Genomic DNA, 19,788 nt, shown 5'->3' on the forward strand with positions numbered 1-19,788 from the left:
TCCACTTTTGACCAGCACCAACTAGTAGGGGGCTGAATGTGGAAGTAAAGGATCATGTAGATTTTCAGTAAAACAAATGGCTTAAACATTGATCTGTTTCTCACTCATACCTATCATATCATTTCAGAAGACATGGATTTATCCACTGGGTTCTTATGGATTACTTTTACTGTATGCTACCTTTATGTCCCTTTTGGATCTTAAAATTTCTGGTCACCATTCACTTGCATTTAAAGGACCAACAGAGCTGAATATTGTTCTAAAAATTATTAATTTGTGTTCTGCACCAGAAAGAAAGTCTTTCACATTTGTGATGGCATGAGAGTGAGTAAATGATTGGAGAATTGTAATTTTTGGGTGAAATCAACAAAGACTGTGTTAAAATTTTTGTCAGACATTACGTTTGAATATTAATGAGTGGTAAGAGGTTTTTTTAGATTTCGTTTTTGGAATTTCCTGCTGATTTTATTTGATATATTTTTTAATAAATACAAAACCCAATCTGAAATCAGCCAAAAGGTGGTTTATAGTTTTAGCTGATTTAAACTGGTCTAGCTTGTCTCCCTGCTGGACCAGACTGAATAGGCTGGTCTGTTTTGCTGGTTTTAATGGGGTTTTGGACACTTGTCTGGTCTAGCTGTTCTCCCATTCTTGCTAACTTGTTGTTTAACAGATTTGTTGTGTCTTCTAGCTTGATTAGCTGGCCCAAAACCCTCCTAAACCATCAGGACAGACCAAAATAACCAACTAGTCCAGGCTGGGAGACCAGCTAACTACTCTGGCAGGTTAAAGCTGTTTTCTTTAGATTTTTTTGGCATTTTTATAACCGAGCAACAATTAGCTAATCTCAGGCTAACCTTACATAAAAGAAAACTAGCTAACGAGATTGGGTTGCTGTTTGTAAACATTTGTCTAGCATAATGAAAAGTGAGACTTTAATCTCAAATCTCTCTTTACCATCTGCTATGTGGACATTTGTCCCTAATTTACAAACAGTTCACCAGTCTCTTACCTAGCATTACTATCGCTAATGAGCTAGCGCAGCTTACAACACCAACAACATTACTAACATGCTATGCAACTGTATCAACTCCATGCTGAAGTAGTCATGTGGAAATCAAAGTACTTAAGCATGTTTCTGCTGACCTGTTTCTCCTCAGTAGGACAAAATCGCACTGGACATTTTCCCTCCTCCGTTAGTCAAGTCAGGGTTCTGGTTTGGATCTCAGATAATGGCGCAATAATGTGATGCCACAGGACTTTTTTGGTTTGGTTCAGTTGGGCTCGGTTCAGGAATAACAGGCTTGCCGATTACTCTGCACTATGGTACCCGATTTTGGTGACATTGAGGCTGACCTTGGAGTCACCTCCCCCGCTGCCGCACTCTCCCTTGTCGTACCACCATTTGTTTTTCAATTTGTCCAACAGGCCTTGCTCATTCAGTTTTAAAACTGCCAGGTTAACAGCATTTCTTGAAACAATAAAACATAACTTGTAAGAAAAATGCACAGGTCTGTGAGCAATCTACTAGATTAGCATTAGGGTGACCAGATGTCCCAGTTTTCCAGGGACAGTCCCGGTTTCACGAGGTGTGTCCCGAAAGTTAGATAAATATGTATACATGTCCCGGTTTTAGCTGTTAGGGTAAATCTAGTTCTAGAAGCCTATACATTTCTTTGTGCAAGTGAAGAGTTTTGCCGTTATGTAAATGTTTGCTTCTGTCATCCACAAAGGTAAATCAGACATTTTGGATCACATTTGAACAGCTAAGCACGCCGATACCTTCAGAATTAAACTTTAGGGTTTTGTGTTTGAATGTTATGAATACTTAAAAAATTGTGTCAATAAGTCTTAAACTGTAAATTCACATGCATATGTACAATTCTTCATAAACTATGTTTGTTGATATTAGTTTTACATTATTTGCATGCAATTCAACATTTCGAGTGTGGTGCCCAAATAAAAGATGTTACACTAATATGATTTGCACCAACCATATCGTATGGCTGTGGTTCTCAATTGGTGGGTAGCGAGCCAAAATGTGTCTGATAGGGTCGCAAACAGACAAAAAACAATGCTAATGCAAATAATCTCATGCATAGTCAGGAAAGCAACCGGGAATATGCCTGGTATGCCAGATTACCAATCCAGCCCTGATACAAGTTAAGATCAATTGACAGCATTTGTGGCATTATGCTGATTACCACAAGAATGTATTTCAACTCGTTCCTCTTTTTCTTAAAAAAAGAAGAAGCAAAAATCGAGGTTAGTGAGACACTTCAATGGAAGTGAATGGGGCCATTTTTTGAAGGGTTTAAAAGCAGAAATGTGAAGCTGATTATTTTATAAATAATAATTCTTCTGTTAAAATGTATTCCTTACTAGAGCTGTAAAGTTGTTTAAATTGTCCTTTTTACAGTAATTTTAGGGTTTTAGTGTTTGTTGACATTACATCGTCATGGCAACAAAGTTGTAAAATTGGCTATAACATTACACAGAAAAGGTTAGTAAGCAATTATCCATCCATCCATCCATCTTCAACCGCTAATCCGAAGTCGGGTCACGGGGCTAAGCAATTATATCACACTAAAATCATGTTAACATAAATATTTTTTATGTTTTGAGGCTATAATTTTGAAACAGTGAGTATTTTAACATTCAACAATTGGCCCCCATTCACTTCCATTGTAAGTGCCTCACTGTAACCCAGTTGTTTGCTTTTTTTAAAGAAAAGGAGGGACGAGTCAAAATGTATTTTTGTGGTAATCCATATTGTGCCACAAATGCTGTTGATTGAGCTTATAGGAATATTTTGGTTTCAATACAAGTTAATCAACAAATACATTTGGGCTCGTCCCTCCTTTTCTTTAAAAAAAGCAAACAACTGGGTTACAGTGAGGCACTTACAATGGAAGTGAATGGGAGCCAAATTTTGTAATGTTAAAATTCTCACTGTTTCAAAAGTATAGCCACAACACTAAACAATATGCATGACTTTAGTGTGATATCATCACTTACTAACCTTTTCTGTGTAAAGCTTCAGCCAATTTGACAAATTCGTTACCATGACGATGCAATGCCAACAAACTCCAAAACCCTGAAATAATTGTACAAATGACAAGCTCTAATAATAAATGAGTTTTAACAGAATTAACAGAATACAATTATTGTTTATAAAATTATCAACTTCGCATTTCTGCTTTTAAACCCTCCAAAAATTGGCCCCTTTCACTTCCATTGTAAGTGTCTCAATGTAACCTCAATTTTTGCTGTTTTTAAAGAAAAGGAGGGACGAGTCTAAATACATTTTTGAGGTAATCAACATGCCACAAATGATTTAGCTTAACTTGTATTGAACCTAGAATACTCCTTTAAGTAAATAACTTGAGTTACACAAATTTCTAATTTATTTTTATGTTCAATTAATGTAAAACATGAATTATTTTCATACATATGTCTGTTTGCGTTTCTGTGACAGCTGAAGTTACTAAAATGTGTACTGCTGAGTGTATGACTTGCATATGGCAATTATGGAAATATAGATATTAATTTTAATTAATATAATTTAAAGAGGCCTTATTATGCTTTTTGGGATTTTACCTTTCCTTTAGTGTGTAAAATATAGCTGTTTGTGCATGCAAAAGGTCTGAAAAGTTACAAAGCACAACGTCCATGCCAAAGGGAGTTCCTTTGTCCCACAGAAAACACTGTTCCTGAAATGCCTAAAATGCCTGGTTTGCAGTCCAGCCATTACTTCCGCGAATTAACTACGTCACTATGTAACACATCTGCATAATGCCCGCCTCAGTAATGCACTGCCAGGAAGCCTCGGGAGCGGAAATTCGGTTATGGTAAAGGGCGTTACACATGCTCTAAGCGGTTGACCAATCACAACAGACTGGGCCAGCTGACCAATCAGAGCAGACTGGGCTTTTCGGAAAGGGGGGCTTTAAAGAGACAGGAGGTAAAACAGAGTGTTTCAGACAGAGGGTGAAAAGAGGTGCTGCAGCAATGTACAGTATGAGAAAAATAATGTGTTTTTTGAACATTATAGCATGTAAACCTATTCTAGAACACCCCCAAATACAATTATGAGCATAATATGGGCTCTTTAAGCAGCTTTTCTGTGCAAAGTGTTTTGGGTAGTAATTTAAAAGTAAAGTAATTAGTAACATTATTACCTTTTACCAGAGTATTGTAATCTGATTACAAAAAGAGAAGCAATTCTCTCTTTTTGCCACACGATGGCCAATATAAAAAGAAAGTCCTGAAACAAAACCAGCTGAGAATCACTGCTGTTTTCCCCCCATGTCGATTAAATAAACTACATGTTTTGTCACCGCTGTCATTATTTCAGAAAAGGAATGGCACCTCCCACGATACAAATTCACAGGGATACACACCGCGTGTCCCGCTTTGAGACTTTAAGAGAATCTGGTCACCCTAAATGGCATAGTAGTAGTAATAGTAACGTTATTGAATATGGTGAGCTACTACTACTCGTAAGTCAATCGTAATCATAATAGCAGTATAATCAGAATGGAGAACAATTTGGTTAAAGAATTTCACGAATATGATGGTAAGAGTTGCTCAGAGCAAAGAAAGTGTTAAATATTCAAGGTGGCATGGAGGGTTACGCTGTTTCAAACTGAAGTGTGCGGGATGGGGACATTGTCATTGAGAAGGAAAAGTAACAACAACAAACACCATGCAATTAACATTCGTCACAAGTGACAGCGCAGCTTTTACAAGCTAAATTGAAAAACCGTTGAACTGTTAAATTAAAAGTGACAACACAACAGTAGGAAGGACAACCACACATGACAGAGAGAGAGAGAGAGAGAGAATCGAAGGACGGAAACAGACAGCAGACAAGACGGTAAGAGAGAGACACACACAAATGTGAAATGATTGCTTAAGTTAGTCACTCATTCTATAAATTATAGATCTCTTTTGATTAGAAACTAACACAAACATTTAGATAAGAGAAAACTGCATCATCTTGGTAATCAAATGACATTAAAAATGCATTACACTGTTACCTCTTCATCACAATAGGGAAATAAAGAGAGGATGGGGGGAGGGGGGAGAGGAAATGACATCACAGGACATCAGGGTAGGTGGAATACTATAACAACATGGGGAATATTGTTATATTATTCCACCCACCTTAATGCTGAGCCTTTGGGGGTTGCCACACCATAGCCCTTAGAGTCCAGATTGCCGCCCACTTTCATGGTGTCGCAGGGTTTCCGCTGCTCTATGTACTCGTTCATGGTGGACTCGAGAAGAAAGGCGAATTTGCCCTTCGACTTTCGTACCCGTGCGACCCCGTCAGGTGTGGTCTTGGCAAAGACGGAGGGCTCTGCTGATTTCATGTACGACCACATTTTTTCGTACACTGCTATTTTCGAACGCTGCACAGAAGAGAAGAGAAAGAAAAACAGACCGTCATACATCATCGTAACTGAAAAGCCCATGTGAGATATACGGTAATAGACCTTTAATCTTTATATCTTTACAGTTTATCATAAACATCATTATGACAGATTCTATCAATGATACAAAACATTTATCAGCTTATATGTGCACATAAACCCTGCACATACCGTAAGTGCCTCTAAAGTGTAGCTGAAAAGACAATCCATATACATTGATTATGATTAATCACTTAATGTGTTGCATTTTAATATCCTTAAAGAAGTATTCCAGGTTCAATACAAGTTAAAGGGGACCTATTTAGGGGACCTTGCTGAAATCACAAGATTCATCCACCAGAAGAACAGTGCCAAAACACGATTGACGTAAAGCGTTCTTCCGCAAATTGCTTGCAATTTTAAGTTTTAACCACAGATGTCGCTAGTGAGCACAAAGTTATGTAGTAGTCCAGCTTTAAATACAAATATTGTATTTTCAATAAAATGCAGGACCAAAATGTAGCTTTTTATCCAATTAATCAATTAAATAGACAATTAAACGATGACTAACATTAGTTGCAGTATTAGCGTAGGTGTAACCCTAACCCTTAACTCAATTTACACAGAAGTTCGTCATGCTTAATTTTTTTTATGATGTGCAAACACTAATAGTACTTCCTCCTATTCCATCTTTTTTTCCCCCTTTTTCTCCCAATTTGGAATGCCCGATTCCCCATGTGCTTTTGAGTCCTCATGGTCGCGTAGTAATTTGCCTCAATCTGGCGGAGGACGAATCCCAGCTGCCTCCACATCTGAGACCATCAACCCGTGCATCTTATCACGTGGCTTGTTGAGCACGTTGCCACGGAGACATAGCACGTGTGGAGGCATCACGCCATCCACTGCGGCATCTATGCCCAACTCACCATGCGCCCCATCGAGAACGAACCACATTATAGTGACCACAAGGAAGTTACCCCATGTGACTCTATCCTCCCTAGCAACCGGGCCAATTTGGTTGCTTAGGAGACCTGGCTGGAGTCACTCAGCATGCCCTGGGATTCGACCTAGCGAACTCCATGGGTGGTAGCCAGCGTCTTTACCACTGAGCTATGCAGGCCCCCGTCAGCTCCTCTTTTGATCATGCATGTCCTAATTCAGAGGTCTACCAATCGGTACTTTGATGTGTCAAATGTCTAAGCAGCAGAGTTTTAAAAAGGCCAAAAACGTGCATCTAAACTGAAAGTGCATTTACTGCAGAATGATTTATTGTCACAAGGGCAACATAAATAATGACAGCATATGCCATCATAGACAACTGCATCAGCAAAAACACCTCAGTGGTTCAGTTCCAAAGCACTTACAGGAACAGATGGACATTTTGCAAGATCGTCATTAAATGATACAATAGCAGAACTGAATCAACCCCATTGTTAGTGACAGGACTGTTATGGAGAACACACTAGTTTCCAATGTCAACACACGAGGACACATTACCTGGTGTATGAAGCACTTGAACTAAAGAACAGCTGAAGAAATATTATGTTGGATGAGTCAATTCCCAGCCTATTTCTCGCATCCGGGCAGGTTTATGTTTGGTGAAAGCCAACAATGCCTTCAAACCACAATATCTGATGTTAACTGTTAAACATATTGTGCGGATGTGTTATTTTATGGGCTTTTGCATCATGGGAGCCATTATATCAAATGAGTGTTGTGTATGCTAAAGAATATGATGCCGTGTTTACTGCTGCACTATATACTGCAATCACTATTCTCTGTATTCCTGAAGGTTAATGTGCCCATACACACATTCAAAGATGTTAGAAATTGGTTTAATAAAGACAAATACTTCTATGGCCGCTTTCATCATTGGATGTAATCATTGCAATGACAGATCTCCAAGGCCTTGCTTTTTATAAGATTCTACACATATATAATAATTGATGTGCATTTCTGGCATTTTCCAAGAAGCAGGGATTGAAACTCATTTGTGGCATAATGTTGATTACCACAAAATTACATTTTGACTCGTTCCTCCTTTTCTTTTAAAAAAAGCACACATCTGGGTTACAGTAAGGCACATACAATGGAAGTGATTTGGGCCAATCCGTCAACATTAAAATACTCACCTTATCAAAGGTATAGCCACGAGACTAAAACAACGTGTGCTAACATGATTTTAGTGTGATGAAATAGCTTGCTAACCTTTTCTGAATAAAGTTGTATCTAATTATTACACCAATAACACCCTAAACAACTTTACAGCTCAAATAATACACAAGTTTGTGGAGCAGAGGGGGGCGGGGCCGGGTCGGAATATTGTGCGCCCGGTCCCCAATCGGCCTGATGAGGTGCGCGAGGGATAAAGGTGGCCGGTGACGATGGTTCGAGAGAGAGAGAATTACGGGCATGTCCGTCGTGTGTGTTTATGTTTGTGTGTTTTGGTTTCCCCTCCTGTCTCCTCCCAGGGCGAGGAAGGCGGGGATGATCACGCGGGACGCAAGATACACCCCGCCCCAGGGATTGGGGGGGGTGTACGTCATGCCGGTGGCACCCTGGCCTGAGATAATGCCGGGAGGAGCCGGACGATACTCTGCAGTCGACCTTTATACCTCAGAGGCTTGATTAGCCTAATACGGGACCGGGTGTGTATGATCACGACCCGGACCCGCCCTCCACCCTGCCACAAAGTTTTAATAGAAAAATAACGTAAATGCTTTTATAAATTTTTTCATAAACGCTCCAAAAATTGGCCCCATTCACTTCCATTGTAAGTGCCACAATGTAACCTCTATTTTTGCCTCAATTGCTGTCAATTGAGCTTAACTTGTTACTTAAAGGGGACCCATTATGCAAAATTCACTTTTACATGGTGTTTGTACATACATGTGAGTCAGCAGTATGTGTGTACACAACCACCCTACAATGTTAAATGTCCACCCACTCCTCTTTCTTATATTTCTATTCATCAAAAACAATGTCAAAATGAACGGTTTTCCTTTCTGCTCTAAAGTGACGTCACGTTTGAACAGGCCTCGCCCACGACTGGTGACGGACTCCTCCCTTTTATCATAGCTCCTCCCCTGAGTGATCTACACACAGTCCGCCATTTATTTCAGTGCTGGAGCAGATACAGTGAGACGAATAATGTCTCAGCTTCATAAGCGTCAGAAGTGTTCTGTTGTTGGCTGTAAAAGTGAACATAAGAGTCTTCATGTACTCCCGGCATCAGAGCCACTGAAGACGCAGTGGACAAGTTTTGTCCAAAATGTGTGTATGTTTGTGCAAATCATTTTACACCGGACTCTTTTGTGAATGAGTGTCAATATAAAGCAGGATGTTCAATAAATGTGATTCTCAAGCATGGATCAGCACCAACTGTTCATGTTCCAGCTTTATATCCTGAAGATGTAAGTATCGAACTTTATATTTTGTGAATGTTTGCAATGTGCTTGTTAGCTGATTCCACGGCTAATGCAGCTAAAGTTACCATTATCTCTTACTGTATTCACAGAGACCAGATATACATACAGTATATATTCATACATATATGGCTGGACTCCAGTATTTACGCTGTCAGTTATATTGGTTCTGATTTGTTGTTGTTGTTGTAGTAACCGAAGCACGAGCTGTAAAGGCCCAGCCCTCTTCCGGAAAGGGGGCGGGGAGCAGCAGCTCATCAGTGTGTTCATCACGAAATCAGTGTGTTTTTGATTCCACCCAAAAAGAGGCATTTATAACTTGGTATAATAAATGATCTGTGGGGTATTTTGAGCTAAAACTTAACAGACACATTCTGGGGACACGTGAGACCTTGAAAAAAGGGGGCATTATAGGTCTCCTTTCAAATAAAATGTATAAAATATGATACTAGAAAGGGTAACAGGGTTGCAAGTAACAAGGTTGTACATTTTGTAATAATTTAGTGGCCTAAATTAAGCTATCACTCGGTATAGGCTAACTAGTCTGCCTACAAATGCTGGTAGTTAGTGGTACATTTATAATTCACATAATTTCTAGCAACAGGGCTGAATGGTTGAATTTGTGTACAAAATTCTGTATAAAAATGATGCCACTTTCTGGATTCCAGTCATTTGTTGTGCTAGGTAGCTACTTGTCATGCAATGTTAATTTTACGTTAGATAAAGTTTATCTAACATACCTCATAGTTCTCACAAGACAACAAGGAATTTGTGCTTTTATTGCTGAAAAACAAAGTAATGGGACTCCAATTTGTACCCTTTTTGTGGAAAGTGCCTTCTGTTATTTATACATCCTTAACAACAAGTTCCATCCAATCATTTTGGTGGAGGGTTAGAATTACAGTATCCTGTTAATGAAGCGGAATTAATCGGACACATCTCTCAAAACAGCTACAGAGAAAACACAACATCAAACCCAGCAAGGTAACAGCAGAGTGACCTCTTCCAATGTAGTGTGTGTTTGTTGTGGGCAGTGCCAGTATTGCACTGATCATTTTAAGAGACAATATGAGTGCTATTAACAATGAATCAAGATGACATCTCAACACAAAGTCCAGGGTGTCCACATTACTGTTATAAACAATAGATACATCACTATCCATAATAAACTTGAATCATGAACAATGTCTTCAGTGCATCGGGTCGATAGACAACTCCATTAACCTAAACATACTGGTTTAATGTATGCTGCTGTATATCCTCACTTACTAAGGATGGCTAGTGAGTCAGAATTTGCAAACAATCAATAATAAAACATATACAAATTCCATTTATATGTAGGCTATCAATAGTGGTCATTTAAGATGTAAATGAACCTGCAGATGGACATGTGATCTAATGTTGCAGCATTCTCTAGGGTGTGTGCAGGGAAGATTTACAGATTGCACCCGTTGACCGTTCCACTCACAACCTCTAATTGGAAAAGCATTGTGATATCACAGGTATATTGATCTGTGCAGCTCTCTGTGCGTTTCCTTCACTGACACCTCCCACTCCTGCTGCTGTCTGTCCATGTAAGAGTCACTCTAATTGACGTAAAAACATTTAGATGTATGATAATAGTGCCACACAAAAAATAAGATGTGCCCATGTGCCCATGTGCTTAATTTATTCTGTATCTGGTTTAGTATCTTAAACTTTTTCTAAAAACAAAGAGAGAGAGAGAGAGAGAGAAGCTATGTTAATAAATTATATTCTTTTAAATTGAGCCAATAATTGAATTATTTATTATAAAATGTTAATTAAAATAATATATATATATATATTATTACAAACTAAACTATAATTTGAGAAGCCTCAATTCTCCTCATTTTTAATTGTTCATTTTCAGTTGATTATTTTACTGTAGTCTATTTTGATGCAAAATCTATTTATTTATTTTTGTATTTTTTTTCATGTTTGCTATAGTTTTATGGTTTTTAGGTAAAAAAAAATCTGTGAATTGCCCTGTCCTTCAGACATTGTCAACATTATGCACACACTCATTTTAGCAGCCCTCAGAAATGTTAAATGTCCCAGGCACTGACTCTGGCATCAGAAGAGAAGTTTGTGATAGTTCGCTTCAGTTAAAGAAAAGTGCAGCATTATGTATGACCCTAAAAGTGACATAATGAGGAATTTGAAAGGGTTACTTCACTCAAAAATGAAAATTCTCATCGTTGACTCACCCTCATGCCATCCCAGATGTGTATGACTTTCTTTCATCTGCTGAACACAAATTAAGATTTTTAGAAGAATATTTCAGCTTACAGCTCTGTAAGTCCATACAATGCAAGTGAATGGGTGCCAAAATTTAGAATCTCATAAGGGAAACATAAAAGAACTCCAGAGGACTATTGGTTAAATCCAAATCTTCAGAAGTGATATGATAGTTGTAGGTGAGAAACAGATCAATATTTAAGTAGTTTGTCCTTCACTTTCACTTTCTCCTTCTTCTGTTTTTGGTGATTCACCTTCTTCATGCATATCACCACCTACTGGGCAGGGAGGAGAATTTATGACATAAAATCACTTAAATATTGATCCGTTTCTAACACACACCGATCATATCACTTCCGAAGACATGGATTTAACAACTGGAGTCATTTGGATTACTTTTATGATCCCTTTATGTGGATTTTGGAGCTTCAAAAATGTGGCACCCATTCACTTGCATTGTATGGACCTACAGTGCTGAGATATTGTTCTAAAACTCTTAATTTGTGTTCTGCTGAAGAATTTAAGTCATACACATCTGGGATGCCATGAAGGTTTCATTTTTGGGCGAACTAACCCTTTAAGGTAATGAATGGAGCTAAATGCTAATGCTAACATGTAAACAGTTGTGTGTTGGCTATAAAAATGCACTTTAATGACATGAAAGTATGTCTCAAAGCAGGCGCATTGACTTACTGAATGTTTACTTTGGAATTTATTTACTTTTCCTAGTAATTCGCTAGTTTTATTTACTTTTGCTAGTTATATCAAAACAGTGCTGCCTTAATAAAGGTATAGTAATACAAGTATAGTTTCACATGCTTACATTATGCAATGTGGACACAAAGCAAACCCCACTTCCAAGAACAAAAGAGTTGTTGCACTGTATTTAATCTTCATTTAATTCAATATGTATCTTCAACCGATGAAGATGCACGAATAAAAATTGAGATTATTATTTTTTAAATGGACAGGATTAGAGATAGGAGATGCTCCCCCTTAAATGTATAGTTCTGGCAAATTTGCCACAAAGTCGGCACTCATAATTTTCACATGCAAATGAGCTTTCAATTTGTCGCAAATGTTTGACAGAAATTTGCAGCTCTTCGCTGGTAGTGGTGATCCTGCAGCAAACCTTTGACGCCAATTAAGAGTTTGCCGCAAAGCTCATTTGCATGCATTTTGTCTGGCTCAATCACAGCTGGCAAGAGATTGAAACACCTTCTCCTCCCTTCAGATTTGCCAAGAATTTCTGACGTCTACACAGTGTCAAACTCGGGGTTGAATCATTATGCTTGCACAATAAACGAGTCGCCGCAGATGCACAGCTTAGCATGCAAACCTCACATTAGATTATTAAGTGCGACTCTTGTTTTTCAGAGCAGTGAGAGGGTTTGAAGAGCAACGCTTCTGAGGACAGTTATCTCGCATTCAGAAAGACAGGTCGTTTTTAGAGAGGAGAATTAAACAGCGCTCAGTGTGACGGCACCAGCTGCTGTGCTGTCTCTTTGTGCAACTGTCTTACAGAGGACAAATCTGCTGTGAAAGTCTATTGTCATACTGTACATGCCAATGAGGTGAGAAAATGCTGAACAGGCTGAGAATCTTTTTCTTTGTATTACACCCGTTGCATTCATAATGTTCTTCGGGCATGATTCTCTAGTTCTACGTACTGTACTCAAAGGGGCATTTATTATTACATTTTTCTAATTGCTAAAGAAAAATGTTATAGATAGAAGGTTATAGATAGGTTCCGAGGGGATGATTACCAAAAAAATATTTTTTGACCCGTCCCTCCTTAAAAAATCGATACTTTTGAGGTTACAGTGAGGCACTTACAATGGAAGTGAATGGGGGCCAATTTTTGGAGGGTTTAAAGGGAGAACTGTAAAGCTTATAATTATATAAAAGCACTTGCACATAAGTCCTTCTGTTAAACTACTGTATTATTTAAGCTGTTAAGTTGTTTAAATTGGCTTTATAGGTTTTAAGGGTTTAAGGTGTTACGTCGTCATGGCAACAAAGTTGTAAAATTGGACATAACTTTGCACAGACGAGGTTAGTCAATGATTATATAACACTTAAATCATGTTAACACACATATTGTTTATGTTTTGTGGCTATAATTTTGGAAGGGTGAGTATTTTAACATTTACGGATTGACCCCCCCCCCCATTCCCCTCCATTGTAAGTGCCTCACAAGCCAAAACTCATTTTTGTGGTAATCAACATTATGCAACAAATAATGTCAATGGAGCTTAATTAATATACCTTCAAAGGCCTTGTGTGTTTTTGTTTACATTTTATTTTTTTTACTTTTTGAATAGTCTTGGCCCATTTGAACATTTCGTCAATGTAAGTATATGGAACTTTTAGGATGTTGGATCATCTGCTGTGCAAAACGGACCTGGTGAGCTGCATGGAATTTTCTGTGCATGCATATTATACTGCTTAATGCATAAGGTATTGTGCCCCTGTCCCATAATTCCTCAGCTGTAAACTGATTTTCATGCTCTAGGGAAAAACTGGAGTCATCTTCACCTTGCAGGGTTATGTGTGATATATAGGTTTGGATTAGAAATAATATATGTGCTCAGAGGCTTCCTGAACCCTTCCTGCACATTCAACATTCATTTAGCATTCAGTTGTTGTAACTCTTATAAAAGGTTAAAATGCATGAATGGAAGTTTGAACATGGCTAACATTAGACTGGACCAGACGGACCACACAGCTCCACAAAGATAGAAAGGTCAGAAAATAGGCTCTGCTTTAGTTTTTAATGTGCCTGCAGTGGGTAGCTAGACGTTTCTTCCAGTCTCCCCAGCTCATGTAATTTGCAGTGTTGTATAAAAGTATCAATTTTTCATACTTGAGTAAAAGTAAAGATACCTACATGGAAATTGGCTCAATTAAATGTTAAAGTAGCTCATGAGAAAATTACTTAAGTAAAAGTATTAAAGTAACTGATATTAAATTTACTTGGGTATCAAAAGTAAATTTGCCATCCCAGATGTGTATGACTTTCTTTCATCTGCAGAACACATACAAAGATTTCTAGAAGAATATTTCTGCTCTATAGGTCAATTAAATTCAAGTGAATGGTGCCCAGACATTTCAAGCTATAAAAAGCACATTAAGGGAGCATAAAGTTATCCATACTACTACAGTGATTAAATCCATGTCCTTTGAAGCCATTCAGCTGGTTTTGGGTGAGAACAAACCAAACCGTAACTCATTTTCACTATATATCTTGCCATTGCAAGCTCTAGGCACGATCATGATTTCAAACTTGATTTCACTTTCTAGTGCTTGACGTATGCACGGGGCCCTAGATGGCGCTATAGGATGTGTAATCGAGCTTGAAATCCTGATCACCAAGGAGACTGCTAATGTCAATATTTATAGTTGGAAAAGGAGTTATATTTTGGTCTATTCTCACCCAAAACCAATTGGATCCATTCAGAAGACATTGGTGAAACCACTGGAGTCTTATGAATTGCTCTTATGCTGCATGCGGGGCTGGACTGGGAAGAGAAATCAGCCCGGGATTTTACAGACCCACCGGCCCGCTCGGTTCTCCCAATAGCCAGTCTGCCCCTGATTGGCCCCAAAGTGCATCGGCCCACCAGGAAAATGCCCAGTATGCCAGATTACCAGTCCAGCCCTGGCTGCATGTATGTGCTTTTTGGAGCTTCAAAGGTCTGGCCACCATTCACTTGCATTGAATTGACCTAAATAACAGTGATATTCTTCTGAAAATCTGTGTGCTGGAGAAATATAAAAAATGAAAGTCATTCACATCTTGGATCGAATGAGGGTGAGAAAATTATGAGAATTTTGATTTTTAAATGAACTATCCCATTAATGGTGCTTTCAAGTCACATCAAAATGATCATATTTATGGGATGGGAGTGTAAATGAACACCACAGTCCATAAAAATTGGAACATCAAAGGAGGAAGTTGCTCCATATTATTGACCAGAACAGAGACTTGTGGGGGTGGGCTCTTTTCATTTGGGCTTATAAGCAGCCACCCAGCAACCACCCAGAACACCCTGGCAACTGCATAGCAATGTGCTGAAACACAGTTAAAATAACTTAACAACAGCATAGCAACAACCTGACAACTACCAAGAACACCCTGTCAACTGCAGAGCAATGTGCAAACAACACAGAAAACAACTTAGCAACAGCATAGTAACAACCTGACAACTACCAAGAACACCCTGTCAACTGCAGAGCAATGTGCAAATGACACAGAAAGCAACTTAGCAACAGCATAGTAACAACCTGACAACTACCAAGAACACCCTGTCAACTGCAGAGCAATGTGCAAACAACACAGAAAACAACTTAGCAACAGCATAGTAACAACCTGACAACTACCAAGAACACCCTGTCAACTGCAGAGAAATGTGCAAACGACACAGAAAACAACTTAGCAACAGCATAGTAACAACCTGACAACTACCAAGAACACCCTGTCAACTGCAGAGCAATGTGCAAACGACACAGAAAACAACTTAGCAACAGCATAGTAACAACCTGACAACTACCAAGAACACCCTGTCAACTGCAGAGCAATGTGCAAACGACACAGAAAACAACTTAGCAACAGCATAGTAACAACCTGACAACTACCAAGAACACCCTGTCAACTGCAGAGAAATGTGCAAATGACACAGAAAACAACTTAGCAACAGCATAGTAACAACCTGACAACTACCAAGAACACCCTGTCAACTGCAGAGAAATGTGCAAACGACACAGAAAACAACTTAGCAACAGCATAGTAACAACCTGACAACTACCAAGAACACCCTGTCAACTGCAGAGAAATGTGCAAACGACACAGAAAACAACTTAGCAACAGCATAGTAACAACCTGACAACTACCAAGAACACCCTGTCAACTGCAGAGCAATGTGCAAACAACACAGAAAACAACTTAGCAACAGCATAGTAACAACCTGACAACTACCAAGAACACCCTGTCAACTGCAGAGCAATGTGCAAACGACACAGAAAACAACTTAGCAACAGCATAGTAACAACCTGACAACTACCAAGAACACCCTGTCAACTGCAGAGAAATGTGCAAACGACACAGAAAACAACTTAGCATCAGCATAGTAACAACCTGACAACTACCAAGAACACCCTGTCAACTGCAGAGCAATGTGCAAACGACACAGAAAACAACTTAGCAACAGCATAGTAACAACCTGACAACTACCAAGAACACCCTGTCAACTGCAGAGAAATGTACAAACGACACAGAAAACAACTTAGCAACAGCATAGTAACAACCTGACAACTACCAAGAACACCCTGTCAACTGCAGAGAAATGTGCAAACGACACAGAAAACAACTTAGCAACAGCATAGTAACAACCTGACAACTACCAAGAACACCCTGTCAACTGCAGAGAAATGTGCAAACGACACAGAAAACAACTTAGCAACAGCATAGTAACAACCTGACAACTACCAAGAACACCCTGTCAACTGCAGAGAAATGTGCAAACGACACAGAAAACAACTTAGCAACAGCATAGTAGCAACCTGACAACTACCAAGAACACCCTGTCAACTGCAGAGAAATGTGCAAACGACACAGAAAACAACTTAGCAACAGCATAGTAACAACCTAACTAACAAGAACACCCTGTCAACTGCAGAGCAATGTGCAAACAACACAGAAAACAACTTAGCAACAGCATAGTAACAACCTGACAACTACCAAGAACACCCTGTCAACTGCAGAGCAATGTGCAAACGACACAGAAAACAACTTAGCAACAGCATAGTAACAACCTGACAACTACCAAGAACACACTGTCAACTGCAGAGCAATGTGCAAACGACACAGAAAACAACTTAGCAACAGCATAGTAACAACCTGACAACTACCAAGAACACCCTGTCAACTGCAGAGAAATGTGCAAACGACACAGAAAACAACTTAGCAACAGCATAGTAACAACCTGACAACTACCAAGAACACCCTGTCAACTGCAGAGCAATGTGCAAACAACACAGAAAACAACTTAGCAACAGCATAGTAACAACCTGACAACTACCAAGAACACCCTGTCAACTGCAGAGCAATGTGCAAACAACACAGAAAACAACTTAGCAACAGCATAGTAACAACCTGACAACTACCAAGAACACACTGTCAACTGCAGAGAAATGTGCAAACGACACAGAAAACAACTTAGCAACAGCATAGTAACAACCTGACAACTACCAAGAACACCCTGTCAACTGCAGAGCAATGTGCAAACGACACAGAAAACAACTTAGCAACAGCATAGTAACAACCTGACAACTACCAAGAACACCCTGTCAACTGCAGAGCAATGTGCAAACAACACAGAAAACAACTTAGCAACAGCATAGTAACAACCTGACAACTACCAAGAACACCCTGTCAACTGCAGAGCAATGTGCAAACAACACAGAAAACAACTTAGCAACAGCATAGTAACAACCTGACAACTACCAAGAACACCCTGGCAACTGCAGAGCAATGTGCAAACGACACAGAAAACAACTTAGCAACAGCATAGTAACAACGTGGCAACCACATACTGTAAGCAATGTGCCAAAACACAGCCGAGATCACCTTGACAACTGCATAGCATGCACTAGCAACCATCCAGAAAACCATAATCACCACATACTGTAGCATAAATATGCTACAAAGAAAATACAACACTTTAGCAACCACCAGAAAAACAGTTTTGCTTAGGCAAAGACCATTCACATCTTCATATAATATCAAAATAAATATTGTTGGACATATTCATGAGCGGTGGTAATTATTCAAACACATCATACCTTGTTTAAATGTAAAATGTAAATGCATGTGTGACAGGACAGAGGGCGGGGCCCCTAATCAGGCTAATCAAGCCTCAGAGAGGGATAAAGTCCGACTGGAGACTGCAGTGGGACAGAGAGAGAGAGATTGTCGGACAGCTGCCCGAAAATCTCTCTCTCTCTCTCTCTCTCTCTCTGTGTCTGTTCCACTGCAGTCTCCAGTCGGCCTTTATCCCTCTCTGAGGCTTGCTTAACCTGATTAGGGTCCAGGTGTGTAGCATCACGACCCGGCCCCGCCCTTCGCCCTGTCACAGCAAGTGATTGATATGTGATATGAACAGGTCTCCTGGAAAGGCGGCAGACTGATCGCACATAACTTCATTATTTAACAGCTTTCATAATGTTTAAGCCTAAACTTATCAAATTAATTATTTTATTAACTCATATGAGCGGTTTCTTGTCAGAACATGTAATCTGGCTTCGCTTGTGATTTTGATTCAGATTCGTGATTCGCAAAATGAATCCTTCAGACCACTTTTTGAATCTTTTTGTTCAGTTCAAAGGAATCAAATTGAAAAGATTAGACTCAAATGTATCAATTTTCTCTTCAAAATGTAGTGAAGTGAAAGTAAAAGTCCAAAGAAATATTTATACTCAAGTAAAGTACAAATATTAAAAAACTGTACTTAAGTTCATTAATGAAGTATTTGTACTTCATTACTATACACCTCTGGTAATTTGAAACACCCAAACAAACCTGATGACAAAGGGCGACTCCTTTACCAACCAGACAACCCGAACTTAGTGTAAGGTTTTTCTGACGAAAGCTGTCAAGAACATTTTCAGGTCACATTTCACTCCAAAATCAAAAGAAAACAGAAATAATAAATCATAGAAGTAATTCTTTTAGGTGATTTTAATTTGAATTGGTCTGAGAAATTATGTAGAAACAAACTTAAAGAAATAACAAAACCTTTTCAAATGACACAACTATTAAGTAAACCAACTCGTATAACAAGATCTTCTCAAACCTTAATAGATTTAATATTGACAAATAAACCAGAGAGAATAATTAAAACCTATAATTTAATCACAGGCATGTCTGACCACAATTTAACCCTAGTAGCTAGAAAATTGATAAAAATAAGGTGCAAGAACGAAAATTCAATGAATAGTAAAATGTGTATCACGTTCATTCCAAAGAAAGATTTACAACTGGTTGAAAAAGATTTAAAACAAACAAAGTGGGCAGACATTTTGGAGAAAAAATCTTGTGAACAGGGCTGTCATGATCTTATGTTAGCCGTAAATGTCATCTTAACCAAATATACAAAAAATAAGCAAAGAAAGAAACATACAAAACGATATTTGCCATGGTTCAACAAAATTATTTGGGATATGATGAAAAAGCGAGATGTGGCGCTAAAAACATTTCTAAAATCAGGATTAACAACGGATCGACTTGCCTTTACAAGTCAAAGAAATAAAGTTACAGCTGAGCTTAGAAAGGCCAAAGCCAGTTTTTTTTTCTTGAAATCATAAGAAATGCACAAGGTAATAGTAGAATAATATGGAAAACTATTGATAAATTGATTGGAAAAGAAACATCAAAAAGTGAAAATATTTGTCTCAATATTAATAGAAAAATTATTGATGATTCTTTTGCAATATCAACAAATTTTAATGAATATTTTTTAAACAGTGTCCAAAAACTGGCTCTGAATTTTCAAACTGCTCATCCCCCTCTCATAATCAGTGACAAATCTGATTTTAATCTTAGCTTAATAACTAAAACTAAAGTTGAAAACATAATTACTGTGGTAAACAGCAGCAAAGCAAAGGATATGTATGGACTTGATACTTCT

The 19,788-nt window shown here is 38.6% G+C and overlaps 1 protein-coding gene across 4 annotated transcripts in view; it reads right to left on the reverse strand.

The window, feature by feature from the left end:
• The window catches only part of LOC127662997 (glutamate receptor 3-like), a 164,333-nt gene that overhangs the window by 11,935 nt on the left and 132,610 nt on the right, over positions 1-19,788 (reverse strand). For 2 of the 4 annotated variants that reach the window (XR_007972948.1, XM_052154370.1), the window contains exons 13-14: positions 5,170-5,417; positions 1,357-1,471 (exon numbers count right to left, since the gene is read on the reverse strand). Coding sequence is in view for 3 of the 4 variants with exons in the window: in XM_052154370.1 (XP_052010330.1) it covers positions 1,357-1,471; positions 5,170-5,417 (363 nt within the window). In the remaining variant the exon portion in view is untranslated. The remainder of the gene's footprint in view (positions 1-1,356; positions 1,472-5,169; positions 5,418-19,788) is intronic. The other 2 variants (XM_052154372.1, XM_052154371.1) reach the window with 1 other exon arrangement.

The sequence above is a fragment of the Xyrauchen texanus genome, chromosome 23 (assembly GCF_025860055.1).
Source record: "Xyrauchen texanus isolate HMW12.3.18 chromosome 23, RBS_HiC_50CHRs, whole genome shotgun sequence".
NCBI lineage: Eukaryota > Metazoa > Chordata > Actinopteri > Cypriniformes > Catostomidae > Xyrauchen > Xyrauchen texanus.